This window comes from Thunnus albacares, chromosome 14 (assembly GCF_914725855.1).
Source record: "Thunnus albacares chromosome 14, fThuAlb1.1, whole genome shotgun sequence".
Classification (NCBI taxonomy): domain Eukaryota; kingdom Metazoa; phylum Chordata; class Actinopteri; order Scombriformes; family Scombridae; genus Thunnus; species Thunnus albacares.
Genome location: NC_058119.1, coordinates 4604013 through 4630553, shown reverse-complemented (window position 1 = coordinate 4630553; position 26541 = coordinate 4604013). Strand labels below are relative to the sequence as shown.

At 38.3% G+C, this 26541-nt stretch overlaps 1 protein-coding gene across 21 annotated transcripts in view; it reads left to right on the top strand.

The window, feature by feature from the left end:
- LOC122997566 (regulating synaptic membrane exocytosis protein 1-like) overlaps positions 1–26541 on the top strand; it is a 101127-nt gene that overhangs the window by 46282 nt on the left and 28304 nt on the right. For 15 of the 21 annotated variants that reach the window (XM_044373789.1, XM_044373805.1, XM_044373801.1 and 12 more), the window contains 12 exons: positions 1254–1337; positions 5823–6094; positions 8473–9170; positions 16434–16474; positions 17707–17820; positions 17983–18082; positions 18784–18907; positions 22210–22256; positions 23000–23115; positions 23210–23340; positions 23593–23764; positions 25608–25761. In XM_044373789.1, coding sequence (XP_044229724.1) covers positions 1254–1337; positions 5823–6094; positions 8473–9170; positions 16434–16474; positions 17707–17820; positions 17983–18082; positions 18784–18907; positions 22210–22256; positions 23000–23115; positions 23210–23340; positions 23593–23764; positions 25608–25761 — 2053 coding nt within the window. Of the gene's footprint in view, positions 1–601; positions 773–1253; positions 1338–5822; positions 6095–8472; positions 9171–12454; positions 12663–16433; positions 16475–17706; positions 17821–17982; positions 18083–18783; positions 18908–22209; positions 22257–22999; positions 23116–23209; positions 23341–23592; positions 23765–25607; positions 25762–26541 lie in introns of those variants that run through there. The other 6 variants (XM_044373808.1, XM_044373788.1, XM_044373807.1 and 3 more) reach the window with 4 other exon arrangements.

Sequence of the window (26541 nt, the reverse complement as noted above, 5' to 3'; positions counted from 1 at the left end):
CAACACAACACAGATCCTCCTCAGACAAAAAAATAAATGTGGGGGAACTACAGTATTTAACTAAATGACTAGTGACATCACATTTATATGTGCCAGAGCATCCTTATTACAAGATTAATGAAAAATCTGTGTATGAATATACACAAAAAATCAAATAAAATATTTATTTGATTTTATTTAGAAAGTGGGATGAATTAGTTAACTAGACACCATGGGGCAACAATAAAAAAAAAAAAAAGAAAACATAATAATAATAGATGTCATATATGCAGAACTGTATATAAACACTGCTTTTTCTAACTAAATATTTTTTTTATGAAATTATATTTCTTTAGAAAAAAACAGTGCTAAATTCTGACCAGCTGCAGAGCCTCTTAGTTAACTTGATAATCTGACTGAGTGTCTGCTTCGTTTTTCTTCATTATTGTCCTCTATTTGCACTAAAATAACTAATAAGATTGGAGACGCGGGCAGTAATTCAGTAGTCTGGAGCCAGGCTCCCTCTTTGTAGTAGCACGTGTACTGTACAAGATCTCTGTTGTTGCTGCCAGTTAGGTTATAGCAACATCAACTAAATCCCTGCCTGACTGTGTGTGCATAGTTTCAGTCAAGAGGAGAGTGGTCCTGTTGATCCAAAGGATGGAGAAATGCGGTTTTCTGCTCCTTCTTCCCCTTTGGATGTGCTTTCACCATCCAATGCTCCACACCCCTCCCCTGCAACATCTCAGTCACAGGCCTTCTTGTGGTCATCCAGCCTACCAAGTGGTACCAGGTTGTTGGGAGTATGCAGTGCAGCCACTGCAAATCTCAGAGCAGGCACCAGATGATGTTTTGGATGTGCCAGAGCTGAAAGGTGCCTCTGTGTCTGATGCCATATAGAAACTGCTATACCAAGTGGCACAACCAGAGAAGCTGTGCTCAGAGGGCTGAAGTTGTTGAGGAAAATCAGTACAGTGTCACTTTTGTTAGCCTGTAGGCCTCATCCTATTTATTCTTTATTCTCAAATTTAATGTTAACACACACAATGTGCAGTATTGTAACACAGAATACTAATTTGGTATTTACAAGAGGGGCACCTATTTCTGTTTCTTTCTATCAATAGTTCCTTAAAGAGTCCACACTGTTTTTAGGAGGGTCAATTGGTTTGCACCCCATATTATTTATATATTCATTGTTGTGGTTATAAATTTTAGGTACAACTTCTATTAAGATTTCCTCTTTCATTAAATGTTGGTATCTAAATAAATTGCAGAGATGTTCTATCTGGTTGTGTATGGACTGGACTGCACAGGATGCGGATGGCTTAGTATCCAGAAGGCGCTTGAACAGAGTCTCGGTAAGATACACACACGTTGCTACATGATCTCACTATGCAGCTTGAATATACTTCCTTATGGGTGGAGAAGAATACACTAGTACACACTAAACAACTGCATTTCACTTGAGTTTAGAGTAAATACTTCATAACACTTTAAACTCGTATTATAACAAGTAACTGATAAGATTGGTTTTACATCAAATGCAGTTATTTGAGCTGTTTAACTGTTTGAGGTTTGATGTGGGTGTTGATTTTGGTCTCATGTTATGATTGTAGCACATGTTGACTGATAAAACTGACTAAAAATGTTGACTGATAAAAAGCTACATTTCCCCACCAGTAGAAATTTACTTTGCATTAAGAAAATGGAAACTTTTCTTGCTGTTTTAATTCACCAGTAAGTTTTTTCTTCTTTCAGGAGAAACTACTATCTATTATGTATGTTATTTACACAAATTGCTTGTTGATTCTGTCCAGTAGTCCAAAACATATCCAGTTATTTATTAAAGACAAGTATCGCCATACAAAACATTCCCATTTGCAATATCATTAATATATTGACCCATAAGCATCATTTTAATGCTGTAGCAGGTTCAGGTGGTGCTACATGGTCAGAGTAGGAAAAGCACAGGTGTTACTAATAACATAACGATGGCTCCCTGTCCCTGTAAGTCATGACAGTGTGTTAGTGAGCCAGCACCCTAAAACTGAAGCAGCTAAATGGAATTCATACATAATTCATTTTATTATTTACACCTGTTCTTTCCCTACTGTGATATGTTAGAAGGTCTTCTGTGAAAAGTAACTAGTAACTATGATTGTTAAAAACTGTAAATGTAGTGGAGTATATTTCCCTCTGTGTGTTGGAGTGAAAGTACAAAGTTGCACATAATGGAAACACTCAAATTAAGTAGCTCAAAAATTTCCTTAACTACTTAAGTGAATGTAATTAAAGGTTATAGCTGAAATAAATTGATAATTTTGATAATTAGTTGGAGTCATTTAAGAGGCAGAGGTGCCTCACACTGGATAGTTCTAGCTTCTCAAATGTGACAATATTCAGCTTTTCTCTGTTGTGTTAATGTAAGTTGAATATCTTTGGGGTTTTTGGTCTAAACAAAACAATTGTTAGTTACAGCCTTAGTTATGTTTCAGCTCCATCAAACACTTACCACCTCTGATGAAGATATCATAGATTTAGCATTTGCACCAAACACTGAAAGCTTTCTTTATTAAAGTGTGCACAAATATCCATATTCTTTGAAGTAAACAGAAACATGGAACAAATTTCTAACCGTTTGTTAAAAAGCTACAAAATTTTGTGGATGCCCAAAACTCATTGAAATTGATATGTGACTACATAGCAACCGACGGCGGCTGCCTGTAAATGTATGGACAAGTAGATGAGCACTGCAGTGTCGATCTGGCAGCCGTCCACCTCATCGGTCTGGCTGCAGAAAAATCACAGATTGGTGGATGTTTTCACCAAAGCTATAACGTCCCACATGAGGCAGTGTTTTGCTTTCTTTGCTGTGTATAGTATATGTGTGTGTGTGTGTGTGTGTGTGTGTGTGTGTGTGTGTGTGTGTGTGTGTGTTTGAGCACACGTTTTCCCTCTCTCCCTGGTGGTGCTGGGGTGTTTGGCAGGATAAATATAGCTGCGTTGGTGTAAAGCTGTTTTCTCCTCGGCTTTTGTAGCTTTAATCAAAAGCAATCTGGAGGAGGGAGAAGTGGAAGGGAAGGGGGTGAGAGGGAGAGCGGGAAGAGGAGGAGGAGGAGGTAGGGAGGGAGGGAGCAATGGCAAGCGAGCGAGAGAGGAAGGGTAAAAGGAAGAGGGAGGTGGGGGTGGGGGGTGGAGATGGCCGATGCCAGAGTGTTTTATTTTAGCTCTCTTTAAAGAGTCATTGGGGAGTGTTCAGGAGTAATGAGAACCCTGGTGGCTGGAGGAGAGGGACTGACTCTAACCTCCCCTCGCTCTCCTCCATCCTCTCTCTGTCTCTTTATTTCACGCCCAACCTCACGTCCTCTGTCATCGACTCTTCCTCATTCTGGCTCTGATGTCAACACAAGACTATGACGACAGCTGCGTTCACACTGCGAGGCCATCATGCTCAGCTCTGTCTTACTGGATGAATCCTCATATCTATTCTGGGATGTAACCCACATGCCTTATCAATATGAACTGGCAGAGATGTAGACGAGGCATGTGCACAGAGAAACGTACCAAAGCTTCATACATGTATGTTTTGAATGCAAAGTTCTGACTGAGCTGATGCGTCTTCTAAAATACCAGTCTAGCTGCTTGTTTGGCTTTCTTTTTAATGTTGTGTGTTATTGTCTTTTATGATAATAGTAGGTCAGGGAAAGGGCTGTAGAATTGTTAGAATTGAAATCATCTTTATTGGCCGAGTATGTTTACGCACCCAAGGAATTTGACTCTGGTAACTAGTGGCTCTCAGTGTACTTACACACAACAATCTTCAGGAAGACAGACTTGGACATGCAGCCAAAACAAGGACAACAGTCAAACAAGATGATTAAACATAAACATATCACTGTTATGTACAAGCATGTAGGTGAATAAATAGATACATATATATAGAAACAATACATGGACCTCATACAATATTGAATGGGTAATGTAATAAGTTAATTTATATACATAAAGTAGGTGTTTATGTACAGTTAATACAGCCTGCTTGTAATGTGTAGGTATGATGGATGTTTTAGTGTTATTGCACAGTGACTGATTTAACTGTTCTTCAGAGTGACAGTTAGAATTCACTAATAAAAAAGAGAAAAAAACAAGATTTTAAGATTTAGCTCTTTCAACAAAAATAATAATGCAAATGTAGGCATACATTATCTTGTCTTCTGACAAAAAAATATCAACTCAAGGTCCATGTACTAGCTTTCATCTCAAGGTCTCAAGATCATCACCATCTTCCTTTCATCTCAAGGTCTCTCCTCAGTGAAGTTTTTTCAAACTTGCTCAGTTGTCATGGAGAGGATTGCTTACTTGACAAATGAGCAAGCTTCATCTGCTGTGAGATGCGGTTGGAAGCTTCAGTAAAAGTTAAGTGGACCTTTAGTTAAGATTTTTTTTGTTAATCTACTGTTTTGAAGGTCAAGTATGCTTGACAGCATAGCTTTTAAGTGCTGACTTGAATGTGTCCATAGCATTGAGTGTTGAAAACTGTCATGTTATTACTAGTGAATGCTGTGCCAAGGCTTGTTCACATATTTTCTGATCAGATATTTCTTGATATAAATCACGTTTTTGCATGGCTGCCTGTGCTAAGAAACATTAAATAGTGCTAGGGCTCTAGCTAACAATTATATTTCTATGAAAGAAAATAGTGCCAACACAATTTCCCCAAGCCAAAGGTGACATATTTAAATCTTTAGGTTATTATCATAGAAGATACTTGAGAAGCTGAAACCAGACAAATTTGGGTATTTTTGCTTGAAAAATGACTTGGAAAAAGGTTTAATCGATTATCAAAATCTGATACCCTAATCAGTCTTAGTGCTAAACACTGTTTTGTTTGACAAGTTTGGCCTGTTTTGTTAGGTAAACATTATTAGAAACTTGTTTGATTTTTAAGTCAACACATATTGTACATAATGTAAAATCTGTTGGTTGCTTGAAATTTAATTTGTCGTCACTGTCAAAATGCGTTGATGTCAGAAACAGTATGTGTTACGTCCTAAAATGAATAAGTGTTGTGAGCAGCACTTCAGAATTGAACATAAAGGCTTGCAGTGTGAATGGAGCCAGCATGATACAGATTAAGACTGCAAACATGCGACTCTGTGCAGATTTTTCTGTACACACTGATTACGGAACAGAATCTCACAGAAGTGTGAGGGGAAAAAAAAAGTATTTGGACACTCTCAGCTGTAGTGCGTGAACATCGCCAACGTATAGTTGGTGTGCATATGTGTGATGGGACAAATGGAAAGAAGGAAGACGGGAGATATTATTTTGGCAGCAGCTTGAGTATCCTTTCATTATCCAGTTGGCTTTGTGTTCTTCATTTGGAGGCCAAAAGCAGCCCACAGTGGAAGCCAAGCTGCTGCCTGGTATAAGTGGCGTGATGTTGATCTTAAAAAGCTCCCATAAAAGCTTTTTTCTGGACCACTCGTTGGCAGCAGTGCAGCTCTTTAGGAAGTGCATTGTTCCATTTCCTGTTTGACAGTCACAGTGATTGAAGCTGGGCCTCAGATTAGTGGTTGGCAAAGTTGCTGGCTGAAATGGTTTTCACTGGCTGCAGTAAAGAATGGCTTCTTCCTGTTGGACACATTATTGTGATACTAATGTCAGCTGTATGAATTACCCACAAAAACATAATCAGTTCTCTGTAAAGTTATGTAAATGTATGTCATATATATGTTGTTATTTAGTCTGTTTGTACAGAAACTATATGATGAAAACTCAGGTGATCTAGACTTGTCTTAGCTCTCTGATTGTAATCCCTGTATATGCTTGTTTTTTTTTAGGTGATCTGGGTTTGTAATAACTGCCGGAAGCAGCAGGAGCTCCTGACCAAGCCGGGCGAGTGGTTCACTGGTCCGTCTGGGAAGCCTGCTGGCCTTGGTTCAGCTGTCAGCGAGCCATCTGTGTGCCAAACTCCTGGTGATAAGAAGCTCCGATCTCGCTCCCAAGCACCTCCGGGCTCTACCATCGCAACCCTAGACCCCAACCGACCCAGTGCACCCGGGACCACACCTGGCACCGACGCCCGGTCACGTAGCGAACCACCACGAGACACGTAAGCAATGTAGTACAGCTGAAAGACACTGTGAGGCAACATATTTGGCAGATGTGAACAAACTGAAGAAATATTTTGTTCTTCTTTCATCATTTAGTAGACAGTATTCCGCTGTCTAATATCCAATTGTGCACAAGCGTTGAAAAGAAAAAACTTCAACAACTTAAAAGTGGCTCATTCACAGCTCACCTTCAATTTTGACCCTCAAGTCTCAAGAGAAAAGACTTCACACCAATGGCTCCCTACCAGAGCATCACTGTTTCAAAGAAAGGAAAGATCTCTGTTTCCTTTAATTGAAGAATGTCTGTTGACCACTAACATTTCTGCATATCCAGTTGAAAACCTCATTGAAATGATGGCATACAGTAACACTGCCTATAAAAAAATAGCTTGAAGACATACAGCAATGCTCACTTAATTGTTGAATGAATATATTGTAGCTAACATTACTTGCAGTTAAGCAGTGCAGTTCCATAAAGTTGAGTACTCACAAGAAACAGATTGAAAAAAGAATTGTCCAAATATAAGCAGCAAAGGCTGAGATATTCAGACATTTAGTCTTTAATATGGGTCAAGCTCCTACAAATCCCATAATGCAACCCAGTAGTGTATTTCATTAGATCCACCCTGCCTGGTTAATGCCCATGTCTCCAACCCCAGGCTTCTGCTATAAATTAGTCCGCAAGCATAATCTGGGATAACCCTGATAACATCATTGTGACATCATCAGGGTTCTGTTGTCAGACTTTAGAAAGCTCCTCCAGAGCCACAGAAGAAATTCTACATCTGTTTTCACAGCTTTAGTGGTATTCCACTGACCTTGATTGTGTAATGTGTAATTGGTGAAGTGCCCTTCTAGCATATATTCTCTCAGCTACCTGAAAGAAACATTTGCAGGCTACTAAAAGCAGTCCTTATAAACTATGTTAAAATTATTTTTATCAAGTAATATCTGCAGCATTCATCAGTGGCTTCCTTTATACAGTGGTGGATTGTGCCTCTTAAACAAGCACTGTGTGTCATTGTTTCCTATGCCAACGGGTGTGTAATGGAAGAATGCATTATGTTCCACAACACTGGATAGTAGAATGTGTTTTTACTCATGGATTTCTATTAGTAGACACTGATGTAAACAATGAAATGGTAACAGTAGCAAAATCACTGGTATTTGTTAGGTAAACTATCAGTCAATAATTATGCTGTATGTTTTAAGGGAAGTAGAAGCTAAAAGCAGCCAAACACTGTAGAATCTTGAACATTTACTCTACAACTACAATAACTTGACTAACAGTAAATAGTTTCCTTCCAGTTCTGGATGCCTATATTGTAGGCTGATGGTGTAAAAATAAGTGACAATAAAAACTGGTTGTTGCCTTTGACTTTCATGTAGTGCTGAAACAATTAGGTAATTGAAACAAAATTAATCGACAACCATTTTAATAAACTTTTCCTCACAGAAGGCACTTTTCAAACCAGACCCAGAGGATTTGCTGCTTTTATATAATTGTTCAAACAATATTTTGTGGTTTGGGCTGCTGGTTGGATAAAACAAGCAATCTGAAAATGTCACTTTGGCCCGTGCAAACTTGTGATTGACTATAGTGGCATGACCCTAGAGATGGCAATATCGGTCAAAATATGGTATCTCTGTAATTATTTGATGGCTTTCCATTAATTGTCTCCAGAGGATGAGTGAGGTATACATTATTGTTTTGAATTAAATGTCTCGACAACTATTTTAGTTTTCCAATACTTTGGCTTATGACCAAATACCTGCAAAACTACTCACACCAGCTGCAGCAGTACTTTTTATTTAGTATTAGTTAGGAACTATTAGCATGCTAAATTGCCAAACTGAAATGGCAAACATGGTAAACATTATACCTGCTGAATATCAGTATGTTAACTTTATCATTGGGTACATGTTAGGATGCTGACATTAGCATTTAGTTTAAAGCTGTACAACCTCACAGAACTGTTAGCCTGGCTGTGGACTCATTGTCTCGTTCATCAAAAAGTCTATGGATTTTTTAACAATGACAATGATTAGTCGCAGCTTGACTCTCATGGCAGTGTAGAAGAACTGAATATTGAGTGAACAAAAGATTGTACCTTCAGCTTTTACTTAGCATTAGCTAAAAATGAAAGTTGTGGGATCATTCACACTAAAATAATATGTCTAATTTGGGGTAAACCAGGTCTCTAAACTGGTTTTTCCAGTGAGGGTAATCTTGTGCAGAGTACAACAACAATTCTTTGAGCATTTACATGAAGCATTCAGTGATGTTCTACTGTACATGTTTGAAGCACCGTCTCTGTCAACTGTCCCCTATATTATTGTCTTTCCCTCTCCATCCACATATTGATTGTCCCCCCAGGAGAAATGGACGGGGAGGCGGAGCAGCTGGTCGGGGAGAGCGCAGGCCAGGTCAGCCCAGACTGCAGACCCAAGTCTCCATGGACCGGGAACTCCGAGGCGAGTCCAGGGAGCGTAGGGAAAGCCGGCGGCTGACAAAGGGACGCTCTTTGGAGCACGATCCTGTGGGAGGAGGTGGCGGGGTGAGACGGACAGAAGAGGGGGGCTACCACCACATGGACCACATCGCTGGCCCCCCTCGCCAAGCAGGGCCGGTCCCTCCTGGAGGCCGGGGCCACCCTGTGTCAGGGCAGGGTCATGGCACGGGCGTAGTGGGGGAGGTGGGCGATGGCGTTCGGCCTGGGCAGAGGACGGTGGGTGGGGTTGGTGGGCTGCATGAACACACCCCTGCGCAGCAAGTCCCTCCCCCTGAACTCAGAGAGCCTCCGGGTTCGGGTCCTGGATCAGTCCCAGGCCAGGGACCCGTAGTGAGACGGACCAAACGGGAGAAGGCTGAGAGCATGCTGCGCAACGATTCGCTAAGCTCTGACCAATCGGAATCTCTGCGTCCACCGCCGCCGAGACCCTACAAGCCGAAGCGAGGGCTGGGGGCCGGAGGGAAGAGGCAAACCAGCGTCAGCAGTTCAGAGGAGGAGGGAGGGACCACGCCTGAGTACAGCAGCTGCGAGGATGCTGAGATCGAAAGTGTCAGTGAGAGAGGTGAGAGACATATCAATCATCAGGCTGTGCTCGTAAAAAAAAAACTGTTGTTGATCTCAGCGAGGCAGAGTATGAAGAGTATTGACCTCTGTCTGTTCAATTCATTTGTTTGTTCATCCATCACGCAAGATATCTGAGGCAATTTGACTTTACAAAATATGAGGGAATGAGCCGTCTCACTACTGCTTTATGGCAGTTTCATAATTATACTTATTGGGCCGAGAAGGTTCTTACAACCACAGGTCAACACTAAAAATCTGTGTAATGTCTCTCACATCACAAGTTCAAATGTCATGAAATCTGCTCGTTCCTTGCTTATAGACTATTGCTGAAATGAGATGTTTGGGTTGATCATGGTCACCAGTTGCCCCTCTGATAGATGAAGGTAGCCTGTGTGAATGTGGAAGTTACTCATTCTCAGAAAAGTAGTGTTCAACTTATTACAGGCTTTGAAAAAATGTAATATTAATTCACAGACAGGCTGGTTGATCTTTAGGGACACTTGTACAGAACCTTGTGGACTCTGTTAAAAGTTAATGTTTTTTAGATTGTAACCGTTATTATTATTTAATGGCATTTTGCTGACTATATTTCAACAAGTTCTACAGGATCTCTTGGATACATTTATTGACATTATAGTGTCATTCCATGTGTAAACAATGAGATGCTACAGCAATAATGGCAGCTTGTTTACTTCCGCATACAGCCTGTTTATAGGACCATCATACTCACTTTGAAGGTGGCTGTAAAATGTGTCTGGTTTTGTTCTTAGTTGTGATGATCAGGTTGAATTCATACCATCACTGATTAATGACAGGAGTAATCAAACTGCACAGACCTCTGTGATGCAGTAGTTCAGTGTGGATATATTTAGCATGTATCATACCAAACAAGGAGATACAATATACTGAACAAGCTAATGCTAATAGATTAGCTACAGCACAGGAGCTGCTAATGATGGCTCTGCCTCAGCTGTTGAATTAATTAGATCTTTAGGATGAGGGACATGAAAAAACACACATCTCTATATAAAATGTACAATTCTTGAGCCATTTACAAACCTCTTCAACCAGGACTATGAGCGGTAATATTCATTTAAATGAATAATGATATAATGTAATTTATTCCACTCACTTAAATTGCAATAGTTCACTCACTTAAACAATGAATGACTAGATCAGACAGGAATACTGTATATAAGCTCTCTTGTCTTAAGGTATGAGGCACTGCAATTTCGGTATGTGTGTGTATGTGTGTGTGTTTGACACTCGCACACTATTATGGGATGTGAATGTAAGAAGTGGAGTGAGCTGTTAAGTCTCAGGCTGCCATCTTCATTCAGACTTTGTGAATTTGGAGGCCCGTCATTAACTCTCTGTATTCAGTGGTCAGATCAGGTAAAGCTGCACTGATATAACCTACTGATTTAAAGAAAAACTTCCCATTTTTAATCCTGTTGTATGGAGTGTCATATTACTGAAGTAATATACACCAAACTACTTGAGAACATTAGCATCTTTTCAATTTTGTAAATGTAGCATTTTGCATCTATTGTCTGGTGTTTTCTTGCAGAAACTGTGCAGCTCTTACAACATTTCTAACTTCTGCAGTGGGCCATAGCCAGCAGTCTGAATGTCAAAGTGAGCAGCTACGCAGTATACCAGTGTGCATGTTAACAAGTGTGTGTGATCCTGTGTGCGTGTCTGAATGTTTTCCTGTGTGTCATATTATATTGTTTTCAGCTTGGCCCTGAGGGGGGGGACAACCCCACACTGAGCGTACGTGTGTGCGTGTTAGTGTGTCTGCGACGGGGCAGTTTGACCCCGTTTGATCCCAGTGTCGACCTTGTGTGGCCTTGCATTGCCAGCTATGTCCCCAAGCCTGAGAACACACTTCTGTTTACACTCTAACCTTGTCATGTCCAAGCTGGGTTATGTCGCTTCACTGCTAACCATTCCAAGGCACTCGGGCTTGCTGCTATGTATCCAAAAGTGCTATAAAAAAATTCTAAACTATATTATTATAAGGGGCAGAGTAGTATTCTAATATTCTTTTATTTCAAGGCCTAGAAGCAGCCTTTAACCAGTAAGTAGGGCTCTTGACTAGAGGTGGGTAGTAACATTGTTTTTTGTTTTTTGTCCTTTCCTGGTAATAAGTTGATAATGGAAAAGTCAAACAATTTTATATTGACTGGGTGAAAGCATTCCTACATGTTGTTGAAAACCTGTAAAAAAAAACATGAAAGGTAGCATAGTCTTACCTAAGCATGGCTCTTGGGAATGCAGTGTTGGTCAGTTGGTGTACCACTTTATTGATATTTCAATAGCTATTAGGTGAATTATGATGGAATTTGGTAATGAGATTCATGTTCTCCACAGGATAAACTGTAATATCATTGGTGACCCCCTGACTTTTCATCTAGAACCATCACCAGGTCAAAATAAGATCAAATACCTGTAAAACTAATGGCTTGATTCAGACACGGCAGCATCACGTTCTGGCTAAGTCACAGCAAATACATCCATACAAGTTCGAGTTGGAATCCGATCCCAAATATGAGAGTGGACAATGTAAACAATACATGGAATAAAATTAGTAACAACATTAGCAACAAAGGCTATGGAACAAACAGCTGTTTATGGGCATGTCTGATGAGCCAATGTCAGCTCTAGCACAAACCAAGTGTTCAGGCTTTTGACTTGCAGGGAGTATTCCTACATATGTTCACCTCTTTGACTATGTTTAGCATAGACATCCAGTCAAAAATAGTCAAAAATATTGTGAAATTTTGTGACTGTGGCTGAGCCATGGCTTCGTATTGGTTAGTACAACATGGCTAAATTCTAAAAAATCATCATTACTACTGGTACTAGTGGTGCAGTTCATGTAGCTGAATGTTGCATGCTTAATGGTGATACTGTCATAATTGTCATCAGTGCATGTGAAGCAAAGGGAAGAATGTTCTGTTTTAACCACCTAAACCCAGTTTACTCTTCATTTTTTTTACAACATGAAACTCAAATTAAACTTTTTAGGTGACTTGGCCCTTGATGATATAGTAGCAAAAGTTCCATGAAAATAAAACAATGCTCAAATGAGGAAAGATTATGTACTACAAATAGAATCACCACTTCAGGACAGGCCCTGTAGTTTTACAATTTTACCTAATAATAACAATGACAGTATTTAACAAACATACTACATCTGACTGTAGCCAGCTCCTGCTACATAAAAGCTGCACTTTCCCAGGATGTTAACATCGATAAAGTGTGGTTTGTTCAGAGGAAGAAGAGGGTGCATGCAGAACCCAGACCAGGCGCTTTGACATCGATCAAGTGGAGGTTTAGGATGAGAGTGTTTTGTCAGACCAGGTTTTAAACACACCGGCATGGCAGCGAGACACTGCTTCCTTTTTTAGCTCGAGCCTGAGACCGGGTCAGCTCTAAGATGTGGTTGCTGGCAGCCAAGAAGAGTCCAGGCATGTAAATCATTGTAAGATCAGAGCAGAAACACACACACACACACACACACACACACACACACACACACTCAAATATACAGTCAGTCACATACATACAGTAGATCCTATTATGATTAAGATGCTAATGTTAGCATGCTAAAAGCTCACAGTGATAATGTTAGTATGTTGATGTTCAGCAGGTGTGATGTTTACCATCTTAATTTACAGCATCTACACCAGTTAATGATGCATGTATAGAGGACATGGAAATAAGGAGCAGCTGTTCATGTATTGTAGGGTAGAGCTAGTTAGCCGTAGTATTATTGTACAGTATTATAAATATAAAAATGTATTAAATTGTTATTCATACATAACCCTGTTTAGATTTATATAAAAATACTATATAGATTTATGATTTTTTGTCTGTGTATTCATGTAATAGGTTCACTTTTACAAGAGAAGAGGGTTTTAGCATTAGGACTAACTGATGAGTTTGGCAAACATATCGCTAATTTGGGTGACTATTGGTTGGGGTTTCTGGAGTGTAAACTTTTCCAAACCAAAAAAAGAGAAAAACAGACCTGCTAACATTACCCTAAACTCAAAGTGGATTTTTCAGTCCAGAATAGGTGTTTTTCTAACCTAACCTGTCATCCCAAAAACTAATGTACTTAGTTAATGACATGCTGTTTAGCCTTTGAAGTAATCCTACTGTGTAGGCTAGTTAACTCGACATGCTAACATTAGCAGCTCACATTTGAGTAAATAAACACACTCTTTAACCTATTAACACTTTTTCGCCTGTGGTTATGGTGTTGGAAAGATGATAAAAAACACAACCTTTCAAACTCTCTGGAAATCAAGTATGATTCTTAAAGCTCCATGCACACATTTTTAAAAGTGCTTGAGAGATAGTTACAGCTATGATTGGACAATTGTTTTTGGGGGCAGGTGTTTAGCAAACTGTCAGTTGACCCCGTGGTGGCTTTGATCACTTCATTCAGTCCTTGTTAGTCTACAAAAACAAGTACACACACTCACCCATGTGGCCCACCCACTGTACAAAATTTTGTTCACGCTTGAGTTGTGAAACTGAGAACTCGGCTGTCTATCGTCAGAGCGTTTGCTTTAAGATTACATAATGTCACTATAAGTTGTCACAACTCATTAACCTCATAGCCTCCTGGCTCCTAGGAACGCTTGGCTCTGCTTTACTCTGTGTCATAACTGTGTCGTCGAGGTCCTGCACACATTTCAACACCGCCCCCCGGCCCATGTGTACAGAGGAGGACAGGTTTTTGGACTAAAGCAGAAGACAGAGTTGAACCACTTAAAGAATTTTGTGTAATTGTCTAAAATATCCTGCTGGACATGAATAAAAAGCACCAGTTTCTGTTGAGAGCTCCTTAAAATACAGATGATATTCAAAGAATCAACAAAGAAAATTGTCAGTAGATGTGTTTGTGTACAGCATACTGTAGCTTTTGTGTTGTTGTTGCTTCATCACCATGAACAATTGAAGTGAAACTGTGCCGTTTACCTAATTTGAAGGAGTTATATTATAAATATATGACAAAACAATCGCAAGTCAAGGTCCCCTTTACTATCTTTTTCCATAGCTTTTAGATGTATTGCATGGTCTTCATCAGTGGATGGAGCTTGCTCAGTTGTCATGCAAATGGATCTGTTGATGTGCTCTGTGTCTGTTATTCTAGAACTTTTAGCAAGCTAGATCCATTGATGGAGACAGTTTAATATGGTTGAAAGCTTCAGAAAAAGCTAGTACTATAAATGTACCTTGAGTCTTGATTGTTTTTACTGTTTCCGAGGTTGAGAATAAACTTTCATGCTTATTTAAACATAGTTTATCAGACTTGTAGAATAAGTCTTTGAGGTATATTCATAGCAGCATAGAATTAATAGATTTGATCAAATGTATAAACTAACAGCCGGAGCTTCGATTGGCCAGCTGTTATGTGTTGGTAGGAGTTTGGTCAATCACAGCTCCCACAAATTAGTTGCGAAGAGTTTGGTTTAAAAGCCTTTTTAAAATTAATCAATCATTAATTCATTATTTGAAGAACAAATATGAACTATTAGAATTATTAATTGTCTCATTTAATGATCTTTTTATTATTTTCTTTACTTTGATAATCATTGATAGTCATTTAAATGCAAATTTAATCAAGTTATAATAGCTTTTATGATCGCAATTTTCACTTGGCATGGCAGGTCTTTTAAGCTTTTGATTTCTCCACATGCTGAAGTGGTGTGCATGGAGCAATACTCAACATAAAGTTTGTGTTGCGTATTTTTTTTTTTTTTTTTTTTTGCTATATATTTAATATTAAAAACAAAAAACAAAAGCGTAAGGAATGGATTAAACTGTGTGTTTGTATGCTCTAACATAATCTGCTAATATTAGCATGTCCAGCTAACTAGCTTATTACTTACAGTAGTAACGTAAGTGACCTACTTTTACTTCCAAAGCCAAGCAGCATATCATTTGTCACTATCATCATTATCAGTTTTTGAAAGCTTACAAGTTTTAAATATATCCCAGTTCAGGACTGGAACATCCACTGTGTAGCATTCCTGCACTTATACTCCAGTTGTTACCCAAGATAGCCATACATTTGCCAAACACATCGGTTAGACATCGTCCTCAAAGCCTTTTCTACTGTAACATGAAAAGTGAAACACACAGTTTGAAAATCCAAACAATAAAGTACCAGACTCATAACCATCATACCTCTCTATGACTTGTTTATGTATGTCTTCCTCGAAGCTAAGCATCCAAACAAGGCTGTCCAAAGCTCTGACTTTTAGCCTCAGTCTTTTAGCGTGATATCATGTATGTAGCTATCAAGTGCACATTGAAGACCCTTTTACAGGGTTCTAGCTTCAAAACGAGTCAACCTGACACAAAGTTTTCAACCCACCTTATGGCGCTAACAATAATTAGCTAGCTAGCTATCAATGATAAAATACTAGTGTTATGTCCTTTGTACTGTGTGTTTATGTGCACAGTTGACAAAATTGATGGTTGCCAGCAAAACCAATGGTTGCTGGCTAGAAATAAGAAGCCTGCTTTTGTATAAATTACAGTCCCATTGTTTCAAAAATCAGCAAGAATTTTTAGTGGTGAATCAGACACTCTATTGCTGTAAACTGCGTATGTGCAGTGCAACAACTAAAAGCTTGGCGGGGCTTAGTGCATGGTCAATTATTTCTTTGGCACACTAATGCCTCCATACTTATAAGGAAAAGAACAGAAAATAATTATTTTTGTGCTTTTCTGCAATTATAATATACTTTTGGTCATGTTTTTGGATTTCATGATTTGTAATGGCCATCAATTTGTGGTTGTAATTTGCCAATGTTTTTATTTAGCCTTACATCACTGCATTACCCCTGGAGTAAATCTACAACATCTAATCTGTAAAATATCTGGGGGGGATTTATAGCATTTTAAAAGGCTTAGCTGTCCTTTGGTATCATCACTGCCTCGGCGGACTACTTTGAGGCCTGCTACTGCGGTGATAAATTTCTAATTCTAGCCCAGGCCTGAATATTCAATAAACTTAACCCTCTCCACTGTAAACAAATACCTTCTGAAGAGCCCCCAAATTTGGCAGAGCTGTGTATGAGAGAACTCAGGCTGGTATGTGCTGTGTATACAGTTTCAGTTATATCTGTGTGTGTGCGTGGGTGTGTGTGTGTGTGTGTACAACAGGGATACGAAGGAGGTCATCGTCTCTTCTACATTCACAGTATCTGAGCTGGTCTCTTTTCTCTTGCAGGCGACTGGGAGTGCTACCCACATGACCCCACTGTATGGCATGTAAGTAACTTTAAAAAAAAAAAAAAAAATGTATTTCATATTCCGCTCGCAAGTTTTCAAATTAGCGTGAAGTTTTTTTCTTAACATTTTAAAGGAGATATATCATCATGTTATGACTCATTGCTGTGGTGATCACTCTTCAATTTGTGTGTCCTGTACTTTTCTTTGCATCCTTTGTGAATGAATTTAGTCTTTCTGTTTTTTTCTTAAAAACAATCAGCTATCAATGCCAATTCTAACTTCACTGTTGTTTTTATATTTATTTGAAAGAATCCATTAATATAAAACACATGACTTTGTGTACCGAAAGATTTTTCCCATGAAATACCTACCAGACCCTGGGTGTTTACAGTAAAGGATTTATAAACTTGATGTCAAAAGACTGTTGTGTTATATTAATTAGTGATAGTTGGTAGCAAACTTTAGCTAATTTAATCCTGGGAAACTCCTTCAAGTTGTTGCAACCTTTGATCCCGTGTGATCCTATTGTCATCAGATGGAGGGGAAAAAGCATCAAATCTGACTGTAAATGCATTAAGTTGTCTCTAATTCAAACCAGCTCTGGAAGTAATCACACATGAATTTGGCCATATTATCAACACAATTGAATTATGGTGCATTTTCGATCTGTAAACATATAAGACAACTACTTCAGAGGGAACAACAAGAACTCTCAATTTAGACTGGCAACATACTTATGAAAATATAAATGTAAAAGTGACTATTTCTTCAAGGTTCTATATGTAGAATTATGAGGCAATTTACATGTATTAATCGTTTTTTTATTGCCAATGAGTGAATGGGTAGTAATGTAACACAAAAACTGAGACCTTCCTTCCCCGACTTTCTCGGTTGTCTGTAACAGCCTTTGGACTGATTTCTATGTGAAGGACCCGGGCTGGATTTTCTGCAGAATCCAATTATCCAATCCAATGGAAGTAACGTTTTTGCGTGCTCCCAATTGTCTTGCCTCTCTTCTGCTAACATCGACGACGCCAGGATGTTGACTACAGCTCATTTATTGGCCACATATGTCACTGATGATGAGGAATTTCTGATTCCTACATATAGAACCTTTAAGTTGTAGCTCATTGTTTTGTATTTCTTTGGTTCCTTTGGATTCATGCACACATGCTTTTGAATTTGTGTATATATTAGCATATACATTATATACATATGTCTTCTGAAAGTCAGTGTGCATCTGTTTATCTATCTGTCCTCTCCTGTTTCAGCATCCTGTAACCTGGCAGCCATCCAAGGAGGGAGACCATCTGATTGGACGAATCACCCTCAGCAAGAGGAGCGCCACCATGCCTAAAGAAGCCGGGGCTCTGCTGGGGTTAAAGGTCAGAGCGGGGTTGGAGAACACACATGCACACATAGAAAAATGTTTAGTTTTACAGTCATTTCAAATGGTTGTCAGTCAGTGTTGTCTACCTCTGATATGACGGATACACACAACTTTTTTTGGAGAACTCACATCTCTCTCTCTATCTCCCTCTCTGTAGGTGGTGGGAGGCAGAATAACAGAGTCAGGGAGATTAGGTGCCTTCATCACTAAAGTCAAGAAGGGAAGCCTGGCTGACGTGGTGGGACATCTGAGAGCAGGTAGACTAAACCATCACACCCATCACAATATTTGCAGGTCCTCACAAAGACTGGAAAAACCATAAAGATCTTAAAGTAATCTTATTTAGCAATAAAGAATTGTAGATATTTAAAGTCTTTCTCACCATGTTTCTTTATGCTGCATGCTAAATCTTAGGAGAACCCTTTCTGAATTTTTAATGAATACAGTTTGACTTGATGTCTCTTAAAAAAGCGTTTAATTTTTCTTATTGTCACAGCTAAAAACTAGACTAGAATCCAACAATGAATTTATCCTACTAGCCAAAGCTGGATATACAGTGCAGTATCTTATTCCTCTGTGCCATCAAGCTCCATTGTTATCCAACATATTCTCAAAAACACAATAAAGAGCCACATGGTTGCATGTTGGTTCATTATCATGAACAAGGCCACGATTGTGAATTAGTCCCACACACACTGTTGTGTAGACGTAAATACGCACTAGAGCAACAAATGTGAGCACTTTTACTCCTGTTTGCTAAAAACTACAATGGCCAGCTGTTTTAGGAAAGTCCTGAGACTTTTTTTAAAAATGTTAAACTTTTTAAAGATTTGTGTCTTCAGTTAGAACCGATGACAGGCTAGGGAAGTTGGAAAGTACTAAGAGATGGACTCATTTTTTTGCTGATTTTTGCTCGTGTAAAAAACATACTCATAAATGATTGCGCGTGTGATTTCAGGTGATGAGGTCTTGCAGTGGAATGGGAAGCTGTTACCAGGGGCGACTATGAAGGAAGTTTACAATATCATCCTGGAGTCTCAAGCTGAGCCGCAAGTGGAACTAGTGGTATCCAGGCCTATTGGGTAAGTCAGGAATAAAACACACCCAGTACAGTGGTCACTGCTAGATACTCATATTCCAATTCACAAAATTCTATGTGTTGCATTGAAATTAACCCGGCATTGAGTGAGGCTGTGACTCAGAGTTGGCTGACCTCAGATAAAAGAGGAGACAGGGCCATTTATTTGTATTCTGACCACGACTGTGTGCTTGCATTCAAAGTATTAAAAACAGCCAGCCATTACCTACTGCTGGCACTTGCCAAGTTTTGGAACAGGAGATTTCCATTTTGTCTTATATATCCCTTTTAAAAAAGCACTTGTGTTTATTTCTTGGATGGCATCAGATAAATTATTATTGGCCAAATAAAATTGGCGGTATGCTCCATAAAAGACAAGAAGTGGCTGCATCAGATATTTTGGTTAATGCCTTATAAAATTCCACCAAGCAGGTCTTGAACACATTTTTGAGGGTAGTACACTGTAGATGGCTTGCTGTGTGAAAGTGACTCATTTGAAATCATGTTAAATTAAGATTGTATACCTTTGAGTCATAAATGCTTTATCTATTTAGCCAGAAAATGGTTGATATGTTTTCTGTAATAGTCTAGAAAGGAAAATTCAGCATTGTAACTTGGGTTATATTGATTGATGCTGTGGATATAGTTTTACTTGCCTTTTTGAGTGGTTTAATTTTAATGAAGTAGACTATTAATTTGAAGTGTTAGTGAAGTAGGCTGTTGGAGGGTATTTCATCATTCCATGCAGACAGAAAACAACTATTTATATACATTAACAGCCTCATAGCTTTATTGATTAATATGTTCTTTATTTATCTAATATTATTTAATTCATTAATTTTCTCATTCTTTCTTTACTGGTCTGTTCTGGCTATCACTCATTTAAATACCCTGAAGTCTCAATTTGTATATTTATTTGTAGTTATAATATGGTAGAAAACTTTATTCATGTCAAGTTTTGAGGTTCCGGATACTTTCATAACTAAGATAATAATAAATTGATAAATTTAGTGTTTTGTAATGTGAAAGACATTTTAAAATTTTAAATTTATTTAAAGTAATCTATAGCCACAGATTTTAGGTATTTAGGGCTTGTTCTTAAACTCAAATAGTTATATATTGTATTACACACAATGAAATTGATCTCTATCTCTTATCTCTACTTCAAGATCAGATGTGCGTATCTAAAAAAAAAAAAACTCCAAAAATAATTTTGTAGTAGTTTCTTCACAAGTTTCTTGGAAACAAATACATAATTTGGTACTAATTATAGGGAAAATGGGATATTTGTTGAAAATATATTCATTGTTAACTTATTATTAGAAACTTTCTTCTCCGTATATGTTGAAATGTATGTTTGCCTCTAGAGAAATTTTGCATTTTTGCATTCTACTAAGCACTTACTAAAAGTCTCAAGGTTTTGCTCGCAATTAATTGGTGTACCCATTCAACAGTCTCACTCTTTCCTCATAATTAGTAAAAAAAAATGCATAATTCTATCAGGAAACATCCAAGGAAATTTTTAGAAAATTACAGACCTATAATATAAAGCATTACCAAGTTAATTTACACATTGAAACAAGAATGCCTCAGGACGTGACTGTGTTATAGGGTCAGATGTGAAGACTTTTTTTCCCTAGAAAGTTGTCAAACAAACCTAGAACATAAAATTCTGAACTTTTTTTTTGAAGGATCCAATAGTCTTCTGAAATGTTATTAGTCTAGATATTTCAGTCCAAGTAACCTCATGTAAACAACTGAGTAATAAATATACAAGTTGTGCTTCAGTATTTTTGCTAAACTGTGGTGTTGTGAGTCAGATGAATCCATTGTAATTTACAGTAAAATATTGACTGTCTCTTGAAAATGTTGCAGTTTAAGAATGAACCTCATTTCCTCTGTAATGGAAAAAAGTTGAATGTATTAATTTCTCTCCAAACACTCACGAAGGGTGTATAGAAAATATCAGTAAGTAATCTGCCCATTTTGTTAGGACTCCTTAATTCTCTCACGCTTATGGAAACAATTTTCATTTTGCTGGTGCCATTTTGCATCCCTTAATGAACTGAATGAATCCTGTTTAGTAGGGATGCTAATTGATGCAAATATTGGCTTTTGTAAAAACAGCTGCAGTTTGTCATCTCCAACTAAATCAAACCGAAGGTTCACTGGAGGGGATGCAAAATAGCCAATAGGAAATGTCCATCTATGTAGCATTGCTTTTGCTAGCTTTTTAAACTGTTTGTGGAGCGTCTGGGATTCCTTTATTTCATTGCTAGTTTTTCAAGTCTGACACCAAAGAGAAATCTAGCACTTACAGTATCAGATGTAAAGATCTTTGTAGTGCTTCCTTTTCTGGTTTATAATGGGGAAAGCTGGGATTCATAAAGCAAGCAATATAAAATTTGATTTTATTTATTTTAATTGTTTTCTCTTTTAATTTAGTTTTTTTTCCATATTTGAATGGGCTCCAAGGCAACCTAGGGTCCATAAAACACCTATCAGTTTAATAGTTGGATTTAAGATAAACATTTTAAGTATAAACACTATAATATTCAAATTTTGAATGTCAGTTTGTTGCCCCACTGGTGAATACAGAATTTCATCAGGTAACAATTATGATAAAGTTCTTGCCCACTATGAAGTTGTATTGACAGGTGCATGGGATAAAAGAATCCTGCACCTGTACTCACTTCATTAATGACATTTCAGTCCTCAGACCTTCATAGAGTGAATGCTATATTGATTTTGTAAAATTGATATTGATATTTTCAGTTGAGGTCAGAAACACCATTAATAAAGTGAGTGGTTGGGTCAAGGCTGTTAAAATGCTTAATTTGAAATGACAAATTACACTGATAAGTGTTCTTCAACTTACCATGCTTTCTTTCTATTACATGAAGCTGGTGCAGTGGATTCTGGTGTTTCCCATTGGATCTTTTTTATACGGTGGTGGTGGTGGTGGTGGTGTGGACAGTACTGAGTTATGAGCTGGACCTTATTGGTTCTCATTTCCAGTCATGATTGGCCTGACAGCAATGTCTAAATGAGTCTGGGAAACACTGCATTCATGAGAAGAGCTTGGCTCTACTCACATTTTCCCTTTGCTTCTCCATGTTTTTAACCATGTGACATTTAGCTTGAAAACCTAAATAACCAATTACAATACTACTTTTTACTTGTATAATAAATACTACATTAATATGCATGTATGCCTGTGCATCAAGAATACTACTAACTATGTTTAATCCAGTTAGATGTCAGTATGAGAGTGACTGAAACCTGTCTTTGCTGCTTCTTTTCCAGTGATATCCCAAGAATCCCCGACACGTCCCACCCTCCATTAGAATCTAGTAGGTATCTGCTGTGGTAACATCTCTTTTTTCTCTAAGTGTAAGTCTGTCTGGATTTATGTCTGTGTGTCTGTCTGGCTGATTATCTGTCTTATACATTATCTTTGCATTTCTGTGTGTAAGATTGAGGAGGTCTCAACACTGTGGGCCCCCTCTCAGACACACCCTCCTTCTACCTGAAGGCTACAATTTGAGCCCTGTTTTTTTTTTTTTGTCTACATTTGTTTACATTTTTGGTGATTTATAGGCATTTATTTGCGATTGACATCAGAGATACAGTGATAATATTCTCAAGAAGTGTAAGTCACACTTTAGCTAAAATTGTCATGTAGTTGTGTTCAGATTTGAACTGTTGACCGTGTTGATAAGCAGCCAAATCAGTGGTCAGACTTCAATAACCAACTTCCTGTTGTTTTTAGAACACTGGCATTCACCTGTCTCCTCACCTCAGGCAGTATCTTTGCCTTGCGTCTCTCCCTCCATGTCCCCCCATTCAACTCTCCTCACAGCCTGAAAACATCTGCTCTGAGACAATTAGGCTTTGCTTATCATAAAGACTGGAAATCGGGTCTGTCTGTCTGATTACACATACGCACATATATGATGTACGTATGTCTAACCAGACATGTTCCCACTCCCCGACAGTTTATACTGCTGAGCAAAAATTTTGAAAAAGTTTTGGCATTTCACCACCTCTTCTTGGGATTTCAAATCCATTCTTTTATTTCATGTTTTTTTCATAGCAGGTTCCAGTTCGTTTGAGTCCCAGAAGATGGAGAGACCGACCTTAAACGTCCTATCTCCCTCCAGTCCTGGGATGCTCCAAGACGCTCCACAGCTAATGCCTGGACAGCTCTCAGTGAGTGTGTGTGCACACTGTGAATGTATTGATCTGTTTATTTGTTATGATAAAGACTGTGCATCAGATATGTTTGTGTATGTTTCCCACCCAGGTAAAGCTGTGGTATGACAAAGTGAGTCATCAGCTAATAGTCAACGTGATGCAGGCTGCAGAGCTTCCTCTCCGGCCTGACGGGCGGCCCAGGAGCCCCTACGTCAAAATGTACTTCCTCCCTGACCGCAGGTATGCCAACCTCCCCTTTACAAGAAGATAAAAATACATATTTAGAAATGAAAAATGTCCCTCCGTACACCATAATATACACTTTATAAAGCAGTACTTTACAAAATTACCATCAAAACATTTTAAATTAGCAACTGGGATTGAAGTTGGTGCTTGTGATTGTTTTTTTTCCGTGAACCAACCTGGTTTAACGATTAAAATGTGTGTATGTTTGCACGTGGCTATGTATTATTTGTGTCTTGTTTAACATAGTGACAAGAGCAAACGAAGGACGAAAACAATGAAGAAGACCTGTGAGCCCAAGTGGAACCAAACATTTGCCTACACTCACGTCCATCGCAGGGATTTCCGCAACCACATGCTGGAGCTGACTGTGTGGGACCAGCCCAGGTCACCAGAAGAGGACAGCACCTTTATGGGAGAGGTATCACACACGCGCACACACACACACAAACACACACACACACACACAATGAATAAAGGTTCCTCTGTCTTCTAGTTTCTACTGTATTATTGTCCTTTTCACTTATTCTTGAGACGTGGTGATGTGGTGATGGTGAATCTCTCTGAATCACAGTGTAAAATCGGTGGCTAAACTTGTTATCACTAGATAACAATTTAATTAATATGTTATCTTGAGATATTATACATTACTTCCTAATCAGGACTTAAATGTTACATTTACTTCCACACTTCATCGTCTGTAATCATGGAGCTATTCCTCTCAGCCTTATGAGAAAGGGAGCATATCAAAAAGTCAAGACAGTAAAGTAGGCTACATAATATAATATTATAATATTAGCATCGGGACTATACTTTATATCTTCAGATAATGAGATAATATCCAAAGATATCCAGATAGATAGAGTACATTGTTTTTAAAGTTATTGGTCTCATAAAAATGAGAATCACAAACGTAATTATTATCTTTGGGAAGTGTGATAATTTACTCATAGCTGGGAGAAATCAGTTTGTTATCTTGAGATTAGAAGGGATTAGGTTAAAGTTAGATTGAGATTAAATTGAGATAAAGTGCCAAGTGCCTTGAATAATCAACATTATACACTTCAGTGTACTGTATGTAGTATTTAAAGCTGCACTCAATATTTTTATATAAGCAGTTGACTGATTGACGTTGTGTAATATGAAAGAGGTTCCTCGTAGTGAAGAGCCTACAGAGAATTATCACCTGACTCTAGAGTTCTCCTCAACTGTAAGGAGCCCTTTAGTATCTTTTAGCACCATTGCTTTGGTTTTCTGGCCTGCAAACTCTGCTTTCATCAGTCTTGTTTTCTGCCACAGCTGGCAGCTGTTTTCAACAAGAAAGCTCTGATTAGCTGACTATACATTACCTGCTCAGCATAATACAGCAGACAAAGTTGAACATAGTGGACCATTAAGCTACTAAAGAGCTACCCTCTGCAGTTGATGGACACCAGACCAGAGCTTAGAGAGGACTTAATATTTGACTTTTGTCCATCACGTGGAGACAAACATGACATCCAATTAATACTAATGATCCTCCATGTCTGCTAGAGTAAAAAAGCAATTGTTTGCTGACATGTTTGCCAACTTTATAGGTGACAATATGTCAGTGTTGTGTTTTCAACTTGTTCCAATGGTCAAAATATTTCTTAATACAGTTATGATTCACACACATTTATATTACTTTTCAACACAAGATATGTTAAAGGGAAACTTAGGTATTTTTCAACATGGACTGTATTTTCCTATCATTTTGGATCTGAGTGACTAATGTGGACAAAAAGTTTTGGAATTGGTCCAGTATTGAGCGAGAGCACCAAAATTATGGGAAAATAGGGTCCAGGTTGAAAAATGCCTAAGTTTCCCTTTAACATACTGTATGTTGGAGGGCATTGTTATCAGCATGGGTTTGATTAAAGAAATAACATGCAGAATGTATAGAGCGTTATAAATTCAGTTGTAATTTTTAGAGTGTATTTTTCTTATAAAGGCCAGAATTTGTAATATTAATATATAATATAGTAATATTTTCATCATTTATTTTCTCTGTTATAATTTCTATATGCAGTGGCAAAGCACCACAACAACAACTTATTTTGTTGAGGATAAAGAGTTTGACACAAAATATGAAATGGTTGTTGTGAACCAGAGTTTTTTTTACATGAAAGAAATACCTGACAGCAGTACATGTAAAATCTTCCCTGATATATTATTGTGCAGCTCCTACTGTCTGTTTTATATTATCAGGCAGTTATTTACTGTGCGGATTATGTCTTGAACAGATCCTGATAGAGCTGGAGACGGCCTTGCTTGACGACAAGCCTCACTGGTATCCACTCCAAACCCATGATGTCTCATCCATACCGCTGCCCCAACCCTCCCCATACCTGCCCCGACGACACACACACATAGACACCCCGGGCAGGAAGCTGCAGCGTAAGTCTGAGTCTGCGTGTGTCTGTGAATGCACGTAATTGTGTATATTTATGTGTAAGCTCTTTCATATCCTCTTTTTGTGAGTGTGTGTGTAGGTGTTCTTGCATCACTGTGAAAGAGACAAAGGGTTGTGTGTGTTTTACTATGTATGAGCGATGTAAAACATGTATGTTAATGTAAATGTCTGCCTTCGCTTCCCTTCCCTAATATGCATTTGTACTTGGATGTGTGCATACATATTTGTGTGCGTGTGTGTGTAATACACATCTGTGCGTGTGTGTCTGTGTGTGTGTGTCTATGACTGTGTAGGTTCTCAGCGTGTAACAGACCCTGAATATGATGGGGGTACAGCAGTAGTGTCTAAAGGTGGGTGGGGGCCGTTTCCTAGTATTACATGCAGTGTTTTCCAGAAGCTTGTATTTTTATTTGTGGTGTTTTTTTCTTTACATTTTTCACTTTTCAGTTTTTGTATGGAATACATTTTGTGTCAAAATGTTATGCTGAAATGTATTTCATACATACATACATATGCATATGCATGCATATTAGCATTAAGCTAAGTTCACATCAGCTGACAAAAAACTAAAGAAAGGTGAAATTTTGATTTTGAAAAGTTTTTTTTTGCATTAAAATTAAGTTATATGCTGTTTGTAATTAGTGCTTTGAAAGTAAACTAAACCCAAATTCTTCATCAAGCTTTCTTGTTTTTCAATGACCTGTTAATGGAATTCGATAGTTGTATTATTTAAAGGGGACCTATTATGCTTTAAGATGTCAGAT